Source organism: Urocitellus parryii, chromosome 3 (assembly GCF_045843805.1).
Source record: "Urocitellus parryii isolate mUroPar1 chromosome 3, mUroPar1.hap1, whole genome shotgun sequence".
Taxonomy (NCBI): domain Eukaryota; kingdom Metazoa; phylum Chordata; class Mammalia; order Rodentia; family Sciuridae; genus Urocitellus; species Urocitellus parryii.
This window is the reverse complement of record NC_135533.1, coordinates 18,703,353-18,723,951: the sequence shown is the minus strand read 5'-3', so window position 1 is coordinate 18,723,951 and position 20,599 is coordinate 18,703,353. Positions and strand designations below refer to the sequence as shown.

The following is a 20,599-nucleotide window of genomic DNA, read 5'->3' as shown; positions in this document are numbered from 1 at the left end:
CAGATGCCATGAGGAAATTGGTGGCTCTGACCACCCCTTTCACATGTTATGAATAAATATGTAAGTGCTTTGAATTTTACATGTTTTTCACTCATTTAATCTTCTCAACCCAACAAGTTGGGTACTACTCAATTCCCAATTATGTCCACTGTTGTGGTTTGGATATGAGGTGTCCCCCAAAAACTCACATGTGAGACAATGCAGGAAGTTTCAGAGGAGAAATGATTGGATTGTGAGAGTCTTAACCGGATCAGTGAATTAATCCTTGATAGGATTAACTGAGTGGTAACTAGAGGCAAGTGGGGTGTGGCTGGAGGAAGTGGTTAATTGGGGGGCATGGCTATAGGGTGTATATTTTGCATCTGGAGCTGGAGTCTCTCTCTCTGTGCTTCTTGATCACCATGATGTGAGGTGCTTTCCTCGACCACCCTCTCCCACCATGATGTTCAGCCTCACCTCGAGCCCCAAGAAACAGAGCCAGCCTTCTCAGGACTAAGACCTCTAAAACTGTGAGCCCTCCAATAAACTCTTCCTCCCCTACAGTTGTGCTGGTCAGATCCTTTAATCAGAGCAGCGGAAAAGCTGTCTAAAACACCCCACTTTACGGTAACTAAATGGAAGCACAAAGAACTTCAAAAACTTCCCTGTAGTCATACAACCGTTTAGTGGTAGAATATTTGACCCCAGCTGTCAGCTACTGAGCTCCTGCTCTTAAAGACCCTGTCCCCACCCCCCTTTATCTCCCCACCCGTCTGCCACAAGGGATCATTGCCTAGGGGCGAGCCTTGAAGACACTGTCAAGTCAGAGCCACTGCTTTCCTGGTGAAGCTAACAGATAGGACAGGATGTGAGTCCAACCATGCAGCCAGTAACTTGGCCAGTTAAGGATACCTCGCCCCTTGGGCTCCCTGGCCTATCCTCATCCTAACACAGCGAGGAGCTAGAAACTAGAAGGAAGACAGGATGGATGGAAATAGCAAAGCACCAACCTCCCTCCCATTTCCCGCATTGCCAGAGCAGGGACACACCTAGGCTGCTCTGAGAAGTTGGAAGAAGGGGAACTTTGAATTAAGTTTAAAATTGGAAGTTCAAAACGAACTAAATACTGAATCTAAATACCAAATACCAGAATAAAATTGTTTTAGGAGTTGAAAGAGGCTGAAACATTATTAAATTTGGCCAACATATCCTCGGTAGAAAAAATATCACCACTGCACAGTTCAGGGACAGTTACTGAGGAGGAAAGACCATGTTTGGTTTTTTTTGTTTGTTTTTTTGCCATGAGATTTCACACTGAGCCTGAGAACCATTTGTTCTCTTTTGAATTAATTTAGCCTGATGTTTGTTGAGCAGGTAGGGGACATACCAAGTGCTAAGGGGAATTACTGCTTCTTTGTAGTCTCCAAATAAAATGAATTCTATTAATGATAGAGAGATTAGGAAAAGTGTCTTTATGGGAATTACTCTTGAGCTGAGTCTTGGTTAGTTGCTGGCCTGATTGGAACTTGGAGACAGTTTGAGAGGTTTGGCCTGATACTGTCATCCAACACCCAGATGGTCTGAGGAAGATCCAGAATGGTACCAGACTACTCCTGGGTTCCCAAGCCCTAGTATGACTTCATCAACCAAACTGTGGTAAGACCTCAAGGGCCCCATGACCACTAACTTCTATGATGTCATAAATAACTAATTGCCCTTTAGGACTTTATTCTAGTTGAAGTCTGTTCAATAAACTCAAATTGATATAATTACACAAAGTATATTCCCAACATAACTTATATTTGACCATATTGCTAAGATGAACTTTCTCCTGATTCCCACACCAGTGATTAGGCCTTTGGGGTATGGTTTTGGTTGTCTGCTCCTTTGTTTTCTTATTCCACTTTTTAAAAAAATATTGCCTTTTAGATTGCAGTCTTGTAGTAATCTCACCAAAAAAGCAGAAGAGGGAAAATTGCTGCAGAAGTAAATCTGCAGGCAGATGTAGCTATACAAGGAGTCTGACCAGTAACTTTCTCAGATCACAGGGAACTAGAAGGAAAACTCAGACTGATAGAAAGTCCTTGGTGGAAGTTGACTCTAGTCCACCTTAACTTATAAGGAAAAAAAAAATCATTTCTTTAAAGTGATACCAACTCCAGCTAAGCTTTGGCTGAACTGTACTACCCTGTGTAATTCACAACACTTCTCTCCCAAGAATGCATCCCTGTGGAGAATGCTTTGTTCCCTGCAGTAGCCTTACATTGGGCACAGTCCCTGACATGCAGGGAACATCCAATAAAGATTTGTGGAATTCATGAAATATGAAGGTGTATGATTTTCAAAGTTTTGTTGAATTCCTAAGCATTTTTATTATGCACTAAGATAATTTTCCTTTATAAGGATTACTTGACATATTTGGACCTATAAATATTTGAACTCAAAATAATGAGACTTGAATCCTAGCTTTGCCATTTATTTCTTGTATAACCTGATTAGATCTTTCCTAGGAGCTTTATCTTGTGCATCCAACATTCTATACCTTGTAACCATAGTAAAATTCAACAGAAGAAACACTTAAAGGTTGTTTTAATCCGTTCTCTGTTGCCACTGGCACAATACCAGACTGGGTACATTAAAAGCAAACAGGTTTATTTGGGGTCCTGGTTCTGTAGGCACAAGGTCAAAGGACCACATCTGGTGATGGTCTTCTTGCTGACAACATCCTGAGGGGATATGGGGCATCACATATGTGTGTGTGTGCGTGCGCACACACACACTTCTATACTGGTTGTCACCCCTCTCCTTACAAAGCCACTAGTATTCAATCATGGGGATTCCACTCAGATAACTATCTAATCCTAATCACCTTCCAAAGGCCCCTCCTCTAAACACCATAGATTGTTTTTACCCTCTTAAAACTTCACAACAGAGATTAAATTACAATATATGGAGCTTTGCAGGACACATTCAAATTATATCCAAACCATAGCAAAGATTCTCTGTGCATGTCACCTTCAGTGATGTTTGCATGGCATAAAATTAGGTATGATGAAGACTTATTTTCAAAAGAGCTTATCTATTTTCTCAAGCCTGGGCCTAATGTGGAACGTTCAAATTTCTAAGTTGCTTATCTAAAAAAACCTTACTTTCAAAAACTTACAAAAGCCTATTTCCATGCTTAAACCATAGTGCTTTGCTTTTATTCTACTTTCAAACTGCTATAATCTCCATTAAGACTCCAAATATCTGTAATTCTTTTATTTTTTTTAAGCTATCCTTGGAAAACTGTTCCAAATACATTTAAATTATCCACTGGAGCTAAAGATAAGGGAAAAATCAAAATGATATGTACACAAATAATATTAAGCCTGTTATGGAAAGGTCATATGTAATTAGTTGAGATAATACACATAGAGTGATTTGCCATGCCCCAGAAGACAGTAAATTTGTTAGCTAATGATTATTATATTTAAAGAATATCAAAGCTAATAAGAATTTTGAGAGTTCATCCTAATATGTTCATGACTCCTCCAAATCAACACTTATGGAGAAAATTTTCATTTTTCAGAATAAAATTGGGCAGAATGGAACTCACCGTGCAAAGACCAACATTCGATTTACTCTTCTAACAACTCCAAGTAGTAGTTGCAATTATTGCATCCATTTAAAGGATGAGAAAGTTTAGTCCAAAAAATCAACTTGTCCACCGTCATGCTGTTAAGATCAGATGAGCTCCAAAATACAAATCTTAACAAGTATGCCTTACCCCTTCTCTGAGTAAAGGCCTGACAACCAGTTGGTATGCAGAACAGGAGAGACTAACTGCCTTCCTAAATCCTCCCATAGATCCCAACGTCCTAACCTACCCCCAACTTCTCTGGCCGCCCAGCAACTTTATCCTGAGGCCCCATCAAACCCCGCGGCTCCATCTCTCCGCTGAAGCCTGGGCTCAGCTCACCGCAGCTGCGCTGGTTGCTAAGTGATTCCGCAGGATGCACGTGGTCTCGCGAGAGCGGGCCGTTGCCTAGGTAACGAGTGGCCTGGGAGTAGTTGAGGCTGCTAAAAGACAGTGGAGCTCCTGCTACCTCCAGACCCGGGTGCTTCAAGGAGTTCTCGAAATAGTCTCCCAGCACGAGTGGGACAGAAGACCTGGGAGTGAGGAGGGGCCGCCTGAGGCGGGACGCAGTGCAGAGAAGGAAGGAAGGTTGGAGGCGGACGCCCCTGCGGAAGCACGGGCGGAAAACGAGCTTCCCCCTCACTGTGCAGCGTCCTGCAGGAGTGAGCTGGGGAGACTGCCACCCTGTATTGTGGCGGACTCGGGCCCGCAGGCTTCTGCTGCACACGTGGGAGCGCCCCTTACACCTTGGCTGGGGCTTTGCTTACGCCAAGGTTTTACTCCACTGCGGGTCAGCGCGTGGTGAGCCTCCTATGCACGTGTAAGGACACGGAATCAATCGAGAGGTGGCCTGTCCGGTTTTGTAAATTGGCAGTCTCCATACTAGAGGAGTCGTCTGTGCGCAGTTTTCTCAATTGCATTTGTGGTTCTTTGAGATGGACCTTGGACCTTATTCTGGGCAGCCCACGTTCCAGAGCACGCTGTTTGTAGAGAGGAGCAAAAGCCAATAGATTTGAAATTGGTAAATTCCTCTCCTAATCTATAGAATCTTGGCAAGGAATTTCGATTATTTCATTGTCTTAATGATAACTACGTGGGAGAATACTTGGACAGGCACATAATGGTCGTCATCAATACAACCTTCTGGTAGCTATTGAGGTTTCAGTAATAATATAATTGACTATTAGAACAGTGACGGTATCTACTAAATAGTATTACATTATAAAAAAGAAAAGTATTGTCATTTGAACTTGAATTTTCACTTGAACTGAAAATTAAGGAGGAAAAAAACCTTTTAAAACTGTATTGCTACATATCACTGCCTGAAGAAGCAACTGTAATTTTTATTTATTTTAATGCTTCCACGATCATTCTGAACCTATTTTCACTATGTAACATTTAATTGTAAATATAGAATGTTAATGAATTTCCTGTGTACTCTGGATTTTTTAATTAAATTTTTAACCTGATTTGTCTTTTATTGTGATTTTTGTGTTTCTCATAGTAGTAGAAAGTCTCTTCAAATCTTTGAAGTTAAAGGCTTAATTAGCATCTTGTCACTGTTAACTAAATACAATTGAATGCATTTTTAGTACTCATTTAATGTAAAAAAAAAAACCCTTCAGCTTAAAAAAATCTGTCAAATAAGTTTCTTAGAAATTGTTTTACAGCCTATCCACGTAATAAATTTCAAGCCTAACACTGGAAAAGATGTCAGAAGATTCAGAAAAGGAGGACTATTCAGACAGAACAGTCAGTGATGAAGATGAATTAGTATGTTTTTCTCAAATTTTATTTTACTTAATTTGAGATAAAATGTTACAAAATATATATTCCCAATTAAAATATTACAAAATCAATTGTATGTTTAAATCATTGTCATGGAAGATGGGACATAATTCAATAGAAAAACTAAGCTATTACTCTTTGCAGTATGCCCTATTTAGAAAGCAAAACTATATGTCTTCTTAAGAAAATAATTGTGATTATTATCCTGGGTTTTGTTATCTATTAAATCATTGGGTTTTATTTTTGTAATTCTTTTCCACTTATTTTCTTTTGTGTACTAATTCTGTAGTGTTACATCATAGAATATGGTGCTAGAACCCGGATAGGTTTAATGTGTCTATGATATCACAAAAGAAAGAATATGGAAGAAGGAAATGGGAGAGAAATGTAGTGTTTAAAAATATTTTGTCTGATCCTTGTACACATTTCTGAGATATTCCTTTTAAATTTTATTATAGTAAAAAATTATGTAAAAGTTAGCTCCCCCAAATAAAGTATAACCTCTTAGTCCATGGTTTTCTGTTTCTTTTAGTTGTTAATCTTAATTTAAATTGTGTTCCCAAGTTTACCAAGTACCTTTGAACTTCAGCCTTTATTCTTTCCCTGTGGTCATTGTTGCCATTCCCAAGGGAAGAGGAGGAATAAAGATGCAAACTTTATATTTCCAGGGTATTTGAGATACTGCTTTGAGACCAGTAACCCATAATAAATCTTTAATTTCCTTATTATTAAACATTAAAGGCATGTACTCAATCCCATGGACTAAGATAGATGTAAAAAAAAAAAATTCTGGATTTAGAAATTGTTTTTTTTTTAATTTAAAAATTCTCTTGTTTTAGGATGAAGAAACATTTATGAAATTTGTAAGTGAAGATATTCGTCAGTGTACACTATTGACAGGTTTGAACTTATCCATATATTTTTCCTCCCTTTTATCATAAGACATTGAGTAGATAAAAAGTGAAGAAACTAAGAAAGTCAGATTGGGTAAAATAGAGAATTTTTATTCTGGTGAGTAGGAGACAGAAATGAGAACTGTTGTATACACTTTTATAAGCATCTTTTGGAGATTAAGCTTTTGGGGATCATTTTAGGTAAACCTGGTTTATGTTAGAAAATAGTAAAAGAAATGAAATGAAAGCCATGATTCATTTATAAAGGACTTAAGATTTGCCGTTTTGTTCCAATTTGGGTGAAACCTATTGTTAAAAGATAAAATTTGCCACATTAAATTTTTAAAAAGAGTTCATTTGAACAAACAGCAATTCACAAAAAAATCAGGCAGCGGAACACTGCAAGTGGTTTGGGGCTCCACCTAAGGGGTGTGAGGGGAAGGCTTTCACAGGGTGAATGCAGAAGCAAGGCAAAGAAAACACTTGATTGGTTAGAGTGGAGAGGGAGCCTTATTTGGGTCATTTCACTGGCAAGTTCCTAGTTAGAGACTAGTTGTCAAGTTTCTGAAGTATCATTAAGGAAGGAAATGGCTTAAGGGGAGCTTCTCAGTAAATCGATGCCACACAGTTAGAGACAGGGCCACTGCACTGCCTGCTAGGAGTGGCCCCAGTGTGTTCAGGGGGCTTGCCACATGGGGACCCTAGAATGAAAACTGGGGGGGTGGGACTGTGACTGAGAGATCACTAGCAACCTTTGAGAACATAATTGCAGGAAGCAGTGAGGAATTGTAGTCCCAGAGTGTATTTAACCCATGGATGAAGTGGTTGATGAAGTGGTTGATGAAGTGCTAGGAGAGCTGCAAGAACCAGATGTATGGAGGGTAGTGGCGAGAATAATTTGATAGCATACAAATTGACAATATTTTTTTTGGCTTCTGTGAAGATCAGTTGTCACAAAATTTCATTAGTGCTTTTATTTAAAAAAAGTCATAATTGTTAGTACTAATGATATCCACAAATATCCATAAATTGAATAGTGTTAGAAAGAAAAAAGGAACTATGTAAAACATCGTAAGAATTGGTGTTTTCCTTCTTGTCACTCCTGGTTGTGTTTGAATCTTTTTCTCAGCCAATTCTTTTGGTGACCCATTCTTCCCTCGGACCACACAAATACTCTTGGAATATCAGCTGGGGAGATGGGTGCCACGCCTTCGTGAACCACGGGATTTATATGGTGTCTCTTCTTCTGGGCCCCTGAGCCCAACACGGTGGCCTTACCACTGTGAGGTCATTGATGAAAAAGTCCAGCATATTGGTATGTTTTTAGCAGCTTGGGGGGTTCAGACATTAGCAAGCCTACTTCATCAGCCTTGATTAAAATCATTAAAATGTGACAGTGTTGGAACAGTGCATTCCAACAGAAATGTAATATGAGCCCTAGATGTAATTTTAAACTTTCTAGTTGCTATGTTTATAAGGGTAAAAAAAGTAAAATTAATTTTTAAAATACATTATACTTAGCCTAAATATATCCAAAATATTTCACTTTCCTTCTTTTTATACAAAGACTTCCAAATCTGGTGTGCATTTATACTTACAGACATCTCAGTTCAGTTTAGTCACATTTCAAGTGTTTCACACCACATGTGCTTAAATAGAGGGGCTTAAAATATGTGCCACAGCTTTAGTCATTCTAAACAATTCCAAACAGCATGACTGTCTCATCACAGCCAGCTCCCAGGGAGTCCACCAGAATGGCTGTGAGCTACAGTCCCGCTCCTTTTTGTTCCCTTTCTCTTTCCCCCTCTGGATGTCCTTTCTTCTTAGTTTATCTTCTTTGGCCTCTTCCTGTCCTTTTACCTTTCCCCATTTCTGTTCCTCTTTCATTTTCTATTTTGTTGTTCCCCTTTGTCTCTTTTTCTTTCCTTTCCTACTTTCTTCTCTTCTTTAGTGGATGTTTATGGAACTGAAGAGTACATACTTCAGGGTGAATTTGTGTTCCTGTAGTATGTGTTCCCAAATTGATTTTTCACTCTTAGAAAGAGCCAGAACCTTATGTCCCATAACCACAGAGAGATGTGAAAAACATCTTGGAAAGGGACAGATCCTTTGTCCCCAATCCACAGAGGTGTGATGGGAACATTCCCATTGTTCTGCGCCTTCCCACTGCCGCTGTGTTTCTCCTTTCGTTGTTTATTGCATGCTCATAAGGACATTCATTGGTGTATAAAATTTAAAACTGCTTTTGGTGCCTACTTAAAATTTTTTAGGAGTCCTTAAAAACTAGTTTTCCCCTTTTATTTTCTGGTTGGTAGGTAGGTGAGTAGGTAGGTAGGTAGGTGGATGGATGGATGGATGGGTAAATAGATGGATAGATGGAAAAAGGGACAAAGAAGGAAAAAGAACAATGATTTTTGTTCAGAGAGGACAAAGTTAATTTCTAAGAATTCCAAAAGTTAAAAATATATTAAAGAATTTGTGCTTATTAGTACTTACATGCATCACTTTTTTACAATGATCTTGTAGCTAGCTGTAGGTGGGTATATATTTCTCTTCTGGAGTGTGAACATTGCTCTCTTTTTCTCCCTTCAGCCCCATTATTCCCACCCCTCCTCCAATAGCCCCTTCTTCCTTTTTGCTCCCAAACCAGGGAGATAAATTTTTAAAAACCCAGCAGAGAAAATGCTGCTGTGCCACTTTGGACCTTCCCACAAGCCCTTCTTTTTATACTTCACTTTTATTTCACAGCCTCCACATTACATATCTGTGGCAGTAGAAATGAAAAAGGATCAGGAAAAGAAAATCCCTCCTGCTTCTAGTGTGACTTCTAATTTCTCTTCTGTAGCTGTGACGAGAAAACAAAAGCAGAAGAGACCCCACAGGAAAAGAGAAGCAAGACTCCATCATGCCATGTTCCAAGCATCCCCAGCTCCTGTGCCCATTCCACTCAGTTGTTTTCTCCCCATCTAACTAGGAGCTCCACTTTGGCATCCTCAGCACACCTGTCTGTCCCTTACATTTCCTGGCCCTCATTTTCAGCCTTCATTTTGCCCACAGCTAGGAGAGTCACTATCTGTGGTTCAGGACATAGAAAGTGTCTACTCTCCTGGTACGTAAGAGATGGCCACTCCTTCAAATTAGAGCAGTCTAATTTCTGGCCTCTTCTATTAATCCCAAATACATTTCCTTACCAAAATATTATTTTAAGAGTGATAGATTCTATGGTGCTATATTTTGGATATCTTAGACTCTGGGCTCTAGGAGCCCAGTCTTCACCCTGAGTGAAGGTGTAGTACTACACAGGCAGGTGCTGGTACAGCCTCTCACACCATCAGTTTCCCAAGATCCTCAGAGGCAGGTTTGAGGTCACAGATACTGGTGACACTGTCTGTGTAAGACAGAGTCAAGCTGGACGAAAGCTTCACTTGGAGCTGTGCCACTGCTCTTGGTTTTGTTTTCGTTTTTTAATAGACAACATTTTAAAATTTTTTCCAAATATTTTTGTGGGTACATTACAGTCATACATAATGGTGGGATTCATTGTACCCATCAGTACATGCACACAATATAACAATGTAATTGGGCCAGTGTCATCCCCAGCACTTCCCTACTCCTCCCCCACCCTGGTCCCTTTCTTTCCTCCATTCTCTGATCTCCCTTTGCTTTTCATGAGATCCCTCCCACCTTGAGTTTTTCCTCTCTAGCTTCCACATATGAGAGAAAACACAACCCTTGACCTTCCGGGTTTGTGTGATGCTGCTCTTCCCTCACAGTGTGTGTCCTGAAATATTTGCAAGATCCACTGGTTCTCAAGCCAGCTGCCACAGCCACTGCATCCTCATCTAGGAGGAATCAGAATTTGCTCCTGGGTGTCCCTCACAGCTTTCTCCACTTGACTTGCTACCATTTCAGAAAGCATATTCCCCACAGTCCTGCCTATTACTTTGGACCTTACTATTTTCATTTCACTTCTGTGAAGATTTCACAAATTTGGATATTTGAAAGGACAACAGAGGACTCTACATAGAGTTCCACTCAAATATACCTTTTATTTAAAGGTAGAGGATATGGTGCAGCAAGATAAGAGGCTTCTGGCAAATGTTGGGGTCCAAAGGATAGCCTGACGCATGCTCCACAGGGTCATTACACCCCCCCACACACACACATACACACACACATACACACATTCACACACATACACACACACACACACACACACTGATTTGAAGACTGAAATAGCAGCATCTTTGTGATAAGATCTCAAAGCAAAAGTTCCCAGCTGGGTTTTTGTGCCTCTGTAATCATGTCATCAAGCCAAGCTGTCTAACTAGTTCAGCCAAATGAAAACCATCAGTATGCAAACTTGCTGTGTAGGATTACCAGAGGAGTTGCAACTTGAAACAGCTTGTCATGTCCTTATCTTGGCCAAAAGTTAAAGCTAGACATCCAGACTTCCCCAGGGATAAAAATGGATCTTTTCCAGCCCAGCTACAAATTAATGTCCTACACAGTCACCCTTCTTGACAGTCTTTTCCTATCAGTTAATATATACTAGTTTCTCTTTTATAATTGGTATGTTAGATTTCATTAAATTCATCTAATCATAATTTCTTTAACTGGTACCTTATTAATGAATTTTAGATGTTTTCAGTCTTTGCCAATTAAACCACAGGAACATCATTTTATGTGTGTCCTAATGCAGACATATAAAAATGCATTTTGTGAGTGAATTTCTGATCAAAGGATACTGTCTCAAAGTATGTGCCCTGTTGTCTTCCAGTATTTTCATATTTCTTTTGAGCTGATTTCTATATGTGGTAAGAGACAAGGATCTAGTCTTATTCTTCGCCATATATATGTTGAGTTTCCCAAGCACCTTTTATTGAAGAAATTTTTCTTTCTCCAGTGTATGTTCTCAGTACCTTTAACAACATTCAGTTGACTATAAATAGGTAGGTTAATTTCTGGATTTTCGAATCTCTTCCATTGGTCTCTGTTTTTATTCATGTTATATGATTTTGATTATTGTCACTTTGTAGCATGTTTTGAAGTATTGTGATGTCTCCAGCTTTCTTCTTTTCACTAAGGATTGCTTCAGCTTTTGGGGTTCTTTTGTGGTTCTACATGAATTTTGTGATTTTTTTTTCTAGTTCTCTAAAGAATGACATTGGTATTTTGATGGAGATTGCATTGAATCTGCAGATCACTTTGGGAAACAGGGACATTTTAACAATATTCTTACCAATGAGTATGGGTTGTCTTTATTTTATATGTCCTCTCTAATTTCTTATATCAATGTTTTATAATTTCGTAGAGATCTTTTACTTTCTTAAACTTATTTCTAGATAATTAAATTTTTTGCAAAAAAAAACTTTTGAATGGGATGCTTTCTTGATTTTTAAAAACACTATTTTTTTTTCTATTTTGATTTTGTTTCCTGCAGCATTACTAAATTTGTTTATCGGTTCCAACAGTTTTTTGGTGGTCCTGAGGGTTTTCTATACATAAGATCATGTCATCGGCAAACAGAGATCATTTAACTTCCTCCTTTCCATTTTAGATGCCCCTTCCTTCCTACCTGCCTTCCTTTCTTTCTCTTTTTCCTCTTCCCTAACTAAGACTTCCAGCATAGTGTTAATGGGAGTGCAAACATTGGCATACTTGCTTTGTTCCAAATTTTAGCATCGAGGCTTTCAGCTTTCCCCTATTTAGCATAATGTTGCCTGTGAATTTGTCGTGTGTCCTCTGTCCTGTTGAAGTATGTTCCTTCTGTGCCTATTGTTAAGAGTTTTTATCATGGAGGGATATTGAAATTTATCAAACGGATTTTCTATGTCTATCACATGGTCTTTGTCCTTCAGACTTACTGATGAGCTGAATTATGTTTATTGATTTGCATATATCGAACCACTCTTATATCTCTGGAATAAATCTCATTTGAACATGCTATTGGATTCATTTTCTCTAATATTTTGTTGAGGCTTTCTGCATCTGTGCTCATCAGGGGTATATTGGTCTCTAGTTTTTGTTGTTGTTACGGTGTTTTTGACTGATTTTAGTGTCAGGGTAGTGCTGGCCTTATAGAAGGAGTTTGTTGAGGTTTCCTCCTTTTTGTTTTTTTTGAAATAGGTTGAGAAGAATTGGTATTAGTTCTTCTTTAAATGTTTTCTAGAATTTGACAGTAAAGCCATGAGGGTCCTGACTTTTCTTCTTGGGAGACTTTTTTTTTCTTTCCACTGACTTATTCTCATAGCTCACTATTGGTCAATTCAGGTTTTCAATATATTCAAGTTGTAATTTTAGTTTGCTATATTTCCAGAAAATTTTCCATTTCCTCTAGGTTTTCCATTTTGATGGTGTGTAGCTGTTCATAAATATCTTCTAATGATCCTTTGTAACCTAACATGTGGTTATGCTGGAGGATGCTCCATATGTTGACGAAAAGAATTGAATTCTGTAGCTCTTGAACGACATGTTCTGTAAATACCTGTTAGTCCATGTTCTATGGTATAGTTTAAGTCTGATGTTTCTTTGCTGATTTTTCATTTGGATGACCTGTCCATTGTTGAAAACTAGGGGATGAAGTCCCCAAATATTATTACATTGTAGTCTATCTTTCCCTTTAGATCTAATAATGTTTTCTATACATAATAATTACGTGCTCTAGCATTGGATGCATATATGTGTGTAATTATTGTTCCCTCTTGTTTAATTGAATACTTAATCATTATATGGTAACCTTCTTTGTCTTTTAAAAAAAGTTTTTGACTTAAAGTCTGTTTTATCTGATGTAAGCATAGCTACTCCTGCTCTCTTTTGGTTTCCATATGCATATATATATTTTTTTTCCTTTTAGAAGGATCACTTCTATAGTGTAGCTTTACTAATAAAGTGAATTTCTTTTTCTTTTAGGTAGCATATCATTGTGTCTTTTTTTTTTCCTATTCATCCGGTCTATATCTTTTTGTTGTTTTGTTGTTGTTGTTGTTGTTCTGTTTAGATATAAATGATGGTAGAGTATATTTTGACATATTATTCATGCACAGAGTATATCTTTTAATTGGGGAATTTGTTCATTGTTTTCTGATAGTTTTGATTATTACAATTTATTCCTCTCTGCATACATGCGCACCTCCCCCCCCCTTTATGACTTGGTGGTTTTCTGTACAGTTTTGGTTCTCTTTTTTACTTGTGTATCTGCTTCACCTGTGAATTTTATTCTTTTTTTTGTGTGTGTGTTTTCATGATGGTAATACAGTCTTTTGGCTTCTGGATATAGGAGTCCTTGAAAGATGTTTTATAAAGCTGGTCTAGTGATGACAAATCCCTTCAGTTTTTGCATGTTTTAGAAAGTATTATTTTTTCCTTTATTTTTGAGAAACAGCTTTTCATTTTTGTTTTGCTTTTTCTTTTTTAAGTTTGAATATGCCATCCTATTTCCTCCTGGCCTATGAGGCTGAGAAACCTGCTGTTAGTCTAATAGAGGTTCTCTTAAATGTGACTTGCCTCTTTCCTCTTGCTGATTTTAGAATTAGCAATTTATGTACTTTTAACAGAGAGGACTTTTTTTGGTCAAATCTATTTGGTATTCTTTGGGTCTTCTGTGATTAATTTTCCTTTCTTTCCCAAGATCTGGCAAGTTTTCAGCTATGATTTTGTTATTAAGGCAAATAGTTTATTAAACCTATTAAGCTTTTTCTTCCTCTTTTCCTTTGGAAATATTGATAATTCAAAAATTTAATCATTGGATGGTGTCCCATAAATCTCATAGGCTTTCTTCATTCTGTTTTTGTCTAAGTTATTTCAAATGACTCATCTTCATGTTCAGAAATTCTTTCTTCTACTTGATCTAATCTATTGTTGAGGTATTTTTAAAATGTATTTTTAAATTTATTGAGTTCTTTAGTTCCAAGATTTCTGTTTGACTTTTTATTTTATTTTTGTTGAATTTCTCATCCTGATCATGAATTGTTTGGCTTATTTCATTGAATTATGTGTTTGTATTCTCTTGCATCTCACCAAGTTTCCTTGGGATCATTATTTTAAATTCCTTTTTAGGCATTTGATAGATACCCTTTACTGGAGAGTCTTTTTCTGGGGAATTAGTATGTTCCTTCAGCAGTATCATGTTTCTTTGCTTTTCCATGCTTCTTGTGTGTTTAGATTGTTCTCTACACATCTGTTACATCAGTTGTCTGAACTAAATTTGTAGATTAGCTTTCATAGGGAAAGGCTTTTTCCTACAGACAGTCATTGGGTGTTGGTTGGGTGTGGTACATTGGTTTTGGTTCTGAGTGGGCACAGTGGTGCAATCTCCATGTGGATTCTTTAGCTATAATCAATGTTAGCAGTATCTACAGGTGCTCAGTGGTTTAGAGTACAGGTATTTATGAAATAGCTCAAGTTTGTAGTTTGTAGTGTTGATGGCCAGTAGCGTATGACTTTAGGACCCAGAGGAGTAAGCACTGTTCACCAGTCACAGCCAGAAGTCTGCTGGTAGCAGGGGCAGTGCTGGAGGACACAGAATGTGGGTGAGGTATGCTCAGGCCCTGCAGGGGCAGGCGTTATTGGCAGTGGGGACCTTTGGCAATCAGAGTAGTGACACCAGGGGTGTGGAGTACAAGTGATGTGTCTGAAGGCAAGCTCCATTGTTGGCAGTATCCACAGAGGCAAGCACAACTAGAAGAGGCTCTAGCTACAGCACTGGGAGCACTGGATTTGTGGATCACAGGGGGACATGACTCCTGGCCTGTGTGGATAAGCACCACTGACAGGGAGCCCAGCAGGAAGCACATCAGGCCTTGCAGGACTTGTTGAGTTCAGCAGCAGCAGGGACGCTATGGGCTATGAGCCATGGGACATTGTTGGATATAGAGAATCCTAAAGAATTCACTAAACAAAACTTATTTAGAACTAGTGAGTTCAGCCAGGTTGCAAAACACAAGGTTGATGAGCAAAACTCGATTATTTTTCTATACTCTTATAATGAACAGCCCTAAAATGAACTTAAAACAATTCTACTTTAAAGAAAATCAAAGAATAAAATAACTAGAATTAAAGAAAAGAGTGCAAAACTTATATTCTAAAAACTAAAGATCATTGCTAAAAAAATAAAGATCTAAAAATCTAATAAATAGATGGATCAATATTCCATATTCATGGGTCAGAAGACTTCCTAGGTTACAGTGGTAGTCCTTACCAAATTGATCTACAGATTAAATGAAATTCCCATTAGATACCAACTGGCTATCTTGTAGAATAGCCATGTGAATCCTAAAACTTATATGGAAAATTTAAAAACCCTGAATAGCTCTGTAAAAAATTAAAACTTGAAAAAAAATTTAAGGAATCATCCCTTCATGATTTCAGAACTTACTAAAAACCAACAGTGTGATACTGTCATGAGGGTAGACATATAGAATAACTTGAATAATTTGGGAGGCTGAGGCAAGAGGATTACAAGTTCAAGGTCATCCTAGGCAACTTAGCAAGACCTTGTCTCAAAATTAAAAAAAAAAAAAAATGTAAAGGGCAAGGGGACTTGGGATGTAGCTCAGTGGCAGAGTGCTTGCCTAGCATGCATAAGACCCCAGGTTTGATTCCCTGTACCTATAAAATTACATTAAACATCCAGAAATAAATCCATGTGTCTGTGGACAAATGATTGTTGACAAGAATGACAAGATTATTCAATAAGAAAGTCTTTTCAACAGCTGCTTCTGGGACAAGTTGATATATAGTCACATGCAAAGGAAAGAAAATGAAGTTCAACCCTTATTAACTAAAACATATGCAGAAATTAATTCAAAGTGGATCAAAACTATAAAACTTATAGAAGGAAACAGGAAAATCTTCCCGACTCCGAATTTGGTAGTGAGTTTTAGGTAAAACATCAAAACAAGAACAAGGACAAAAAAACAGATAAATTAGACTTCATTAAAACTGAAAGTGTTTATGCTTCCAAGGAAATTATCAAACAAATGAAAATACAACCCATAGAATTAAAAACTGTGAATTATGTATCTAACAAAGGACTTGTATCTACAATATATTAAAGACACTTCCAACTCAAAAATCAAAAGACAAACAATTCAACTTAAAAATGTGCAAAGCAGGCTGGGGTTGTAGCTCAGTGGTAGAATGCGTGCCTAGCTTTCATGAGGCACTGGGTTCAATCCTTGGCACCACATAATAATAAATAAAACAAAGGTATTGTGTTTATCTACAACTTAAAAAAAATTGTTTTAAACGTGCAGAGGTTCCAATAAAACATTTCTCCAGAGAAGATAAACAAATGGCCAATAAACACATGAAAACATGTTCAACATCTTCAGTCATCAGAGAAGTACAAACTAATACAACATTGAGATACAACTTTAAATCAGCTAAGATGACTAGAATCAAAAAGCCAGATAACTAACAAATGTTGGTGAGGATGTAAGGAAATTGGAAGAGGTTGGCATTGCCTCAGAAAGTCAAGAGTTAAAGTCAGAGACTCAGCATTTCTATTACTAGGTCTACCCAAGAGAAGTGAAAACATATGCCCAAAGAAAAAACTGCACACAAATGTTAATAGCATTATTTGTAATAGCAAATAACATGGAAAAATCCAAATTTCCATCAACACATGAATGAATAAACAAATGTGGTTTGTCGCATGATGGAATATTAACTGGCCATAAAAAGGAATGAAGTACTGATATATGCTACAAGACAAGTGAACTTTGAAAACACCATGCTAAGAGAAGCCAGACACAAAGGGCCAAATGTAATTCCATCTATATGGAATGTCAAGAATAGGCAAACATAGAGGGCTGGGGATGTGGCTCAAGCGGTAGCACGCTCGCCTGGCATGCGTGCGGCCCGGGTTCGATCCTCAGCACCACATACCAACAAAGATGTTGTGTCCGCCGAAAACTAAAAAAAAAATATTAAAAAATTCTCTCTCTCTCTCTCTCTCTCTCCTCTCTCACTCTCTCTTTAAAAAAAAAAAAAGTAAAGTCTATTAAAAAAAAAAAAAAGAATAGGCAAACATAGAAACAGAAAATGGCACCTATGCCAGCCCCTCACTCAATGGTAGTACTTTTTTTCCCATTGTTTCCCTCCCCCAATGAAGCTATTTTTATCAGTGTCCTATTAAAGATTAAGCCTCTCATTCCAAAGGAAGAGTGGGTGGATTGTCTGGGTAGAGTTTTTGTAGAGGTTGCTGTTACTCTCCCCAAGCCAGCACCACAAAAACTTTCCCAGTATGTATAATTATAAGGGAATTTCTTAGACTGGATCATGATCGGAGGCTGAATCATGGACACAATGGCCACCTGCAGACAGGAGAGAGTAGAGTGGAAACCAGTAGCTACTCAGTCCAGGAAACTGGAAGCCTCAGACAAGAGAACTCAGTGATATAGCTCCAATCCAAGACTCAAGGCCCATAATGCCCCTGGAGAGTCACTGATGCCCTAAGAAATCTGGAGTGTGATGTTCATGATTGAGGGGGTAGCAGCAATAAAAGCAGCACTTAAGAAGAGTCAGCTGCAGGCCAGAACAAGCTTCCCCATTCTGCTTCTGTTCTATCTAGGCCCCCTGCCTACTGCACAGTGCCACCCACATTTGGCGAGTCTTCCCACCCAGTTTGCTGACTTACATGATGATCATCTGTGAAGCACCCTCACAGGCACACCAAAAGTGTGTCTTACCATTCTCTAGGATCTCTCAATCCGGTCACGTTGACAACCAAAATTACACCTGGGCAAAAAGGTCATTTTTAGAAAGTATTTCCACAAGGAATAAGTAAAAGGCAACCCTTCAGGAAATTGGGCAAGAGAGTCTAATAGGCACATAACAAGAATGATATCCAAATGTCCAATAAACATGAAACAGTGGTACTCAATCTTATAATGAAGTGGTGTCTCATTGTGTTTTTAATTTACATTTACCTGATTGTTAGTAAGGCGGAGTGTTGTTCCATAGGCATATTAGAAGGTTAAATTTCACATATACTAAGCAATAGTGATGATGTAGAGCAAATAGAACTTTCATCATCTGATGGCAGATGTATAAATTAAGATGAACAATTTGGATGACAGCTTAGCATTATTTGCTGAAGTTGAAGATATACATACTTCTACCTAGAATTTTTACTCCCAAGTATATACCCCAAAGAATTATGAGCACAGGTACTCCAAGGAATATATATGAAGCTGTTCATAGCACCACTGTTCATTATAGCCCTAACTGAAACAACCCAATCAAGTAAAAATGATAATATTGTAGTATACTTAGACAATGACATATAGCAAAGAAACTGGACAATATATAGCGAATTGCCACAATGTGGATAGATTTCATAAATATTATCATGGAGGAAGGCACAGAAGAATAGTATGGGGTTTGACTTATGTAAAGTTCAAAAGTAGAAAAAACTATAGTTTTATATCTAAACTATATTGCACACATGAATATATATGAACACTTGGGTGGTAAAACTATCAAGGAAAATAAGGAAGTAAATGCATTATTGAAAAGCTAAAAGGGGACAGAAAGACGAGTGGTAGGAAGGGGACGTGAGTGGGACACCTGCATACTGGCAATGCAATATTTCTTAACCAATATGTTATTTCCTTTGTGATAAATCAGTGAGCGGTATTTCTTTGTTTTGCTTTTCATAAATGTAATTCCTAGTAAATGTTTTGTTTACATATTTGAGTTCTTTCTCACCATGTAAGCAATGAATAGAAGTATATTTTGGTAGATTTTTTTAATAGCACAAATAATTGACAAAAATGTTAATACATCATTGGAACAGAATAAAAAGTTTAGAAATAGACCAACACAATCTTGATTAAATGGATTTTAATAAAAGCACCAAAGCAATCTAATGGGGGCAAGAAACGTCTTTTCAAGAATTGGTGTCATAACCCAAAGTCAAAGAGACTACAAGAACTCTACAGGCCAATAATAATATTGATGCAAAATCCTTGGAAAAATACTAACAAACTAGTCAACAACACATCAAAAAAGATTGTATACCATGACAGTATTTTCCCAAAAGATCTAAAATCAGCATACTACAGCGACACAACCACATCAATGTTTATAGCAGTACAATTCATAATAGCTAAATTATGGAATCAACCCAGATGTCCAGATTGATGGATTAAGAAACTGTAGTGTGTGTGTGTGTATATATATATATATATATATATATATATATATACACATTATTATATACATTTATAATATATATATATTATAATATATATATATATATATATAACAGAATTCTACTCAGCCATAAAAAGGAATTAAATTATGGAATTTGTCAGTAAATTGATAGAAATGGAAGAATATCATGCTAAACGAAATTAGCCAAACTCAGGAACTCAAAGATCAAATATTTTCTCTCATAGGAAGAAGCTAGAGTAAAAGAAGGCAGGATGGAAGGATAGGATAACATATAGGACTAATCAATACAAATTATAGACAAGTAAAAGGAAGTCTAGTAGAGTAGAAGAAAGAGAATGGGAGAGGGGAGAGAGGACAAGAGGGAAAAGGAGGATCATGAATTGAAATTGACTTCCATGCATGTATGCGTTTGTCAGGATGAACTCACTACTATGTATAATTGAAAAGCTCTAATAAAAAATAAAAAGATTATATACTAAAAAAAACAGAATTGGTTCTATAACAATATCCATGTAGAAAAAATTCTGACCCAAATTTACTTAATGTACAAAAAAATCTGTAATATGTTCATAAGCTTAGAGGACACCATTATCAACCAAGAGGCTTAGAGTGCAGGGACAGGAAGAATAAGAGGTGGAACAAGACTCTTAGAGGGGAATAGAATGGTATCAAGGGCTCAAGAGAAACAGAAATTGTAGTATAAAATCCATAACACGTACAAAATCATCCTGATCTACTCAATAATTTAGAACAAGGTATAAATAAAATGTCATGGGTTTTATTATAGTGTTACAATGTTCATTGTTACCTCCTTTGAACCCTTGGTAATATCTACCCCTTAATAAAATGCTTCATTTTAGCCTATATGTATATATATATATATATCAATTAATAATCTGAAAATATAATTTGCCCACTTTATTTTGAAATAATATTCAAAGAGTGCCCTCTCTTTCTTCCAGATTGGACTCCTTTTTATCCTGAGCCAGTATATATCCCAACAGGTCTAGAAATAGAACCCCTTTATTCAAGCTCCAAGGAAGACACTGTGGTTTATCTGGCTGAAGATGGTAAGCGCATAATGAAACACATTGCTGTGATATATTATAATTGGACACCTTGGTTAATGTCTTAGTTA

General features: G+C 37.4%; 1 protein-coding gene across 1 annotated transcript in view; it reads left to right on the top strand.

Moving 5' to 3' along the window:
- Window positions 1-5,152: 5,152 nt before the first annotated feature.
- The window catches only part of Agbl3 (AGBL carboxypeptidase 3), a 71,428-nt gene continuing 55,981 nt past the window's right edge, over window positions 5,153-20,599 (top strand). The window contains exons 1-4 of the mRNA XM_026379911.2: window positions 5,153-5,371; window positions 6,226-6,286; window positions 7,409-7,594; window positions 20,424-20,531. Coding sequence (XP_026235696.2) covers window positions 5,309-5,371; window positions 6,226-6,286; window positions 7,409-7,594; window positions 20,424-20,531 — 418 coding nt within the window. The 5' untranslated portion in view covers window positions 5,153-5,308. The remainder of the gene's footprint in view (window positions 5,372-6,225; window positions 6,287-7,408; window positions 7,595-20,423; window positions 20,532-20,599) is intronic.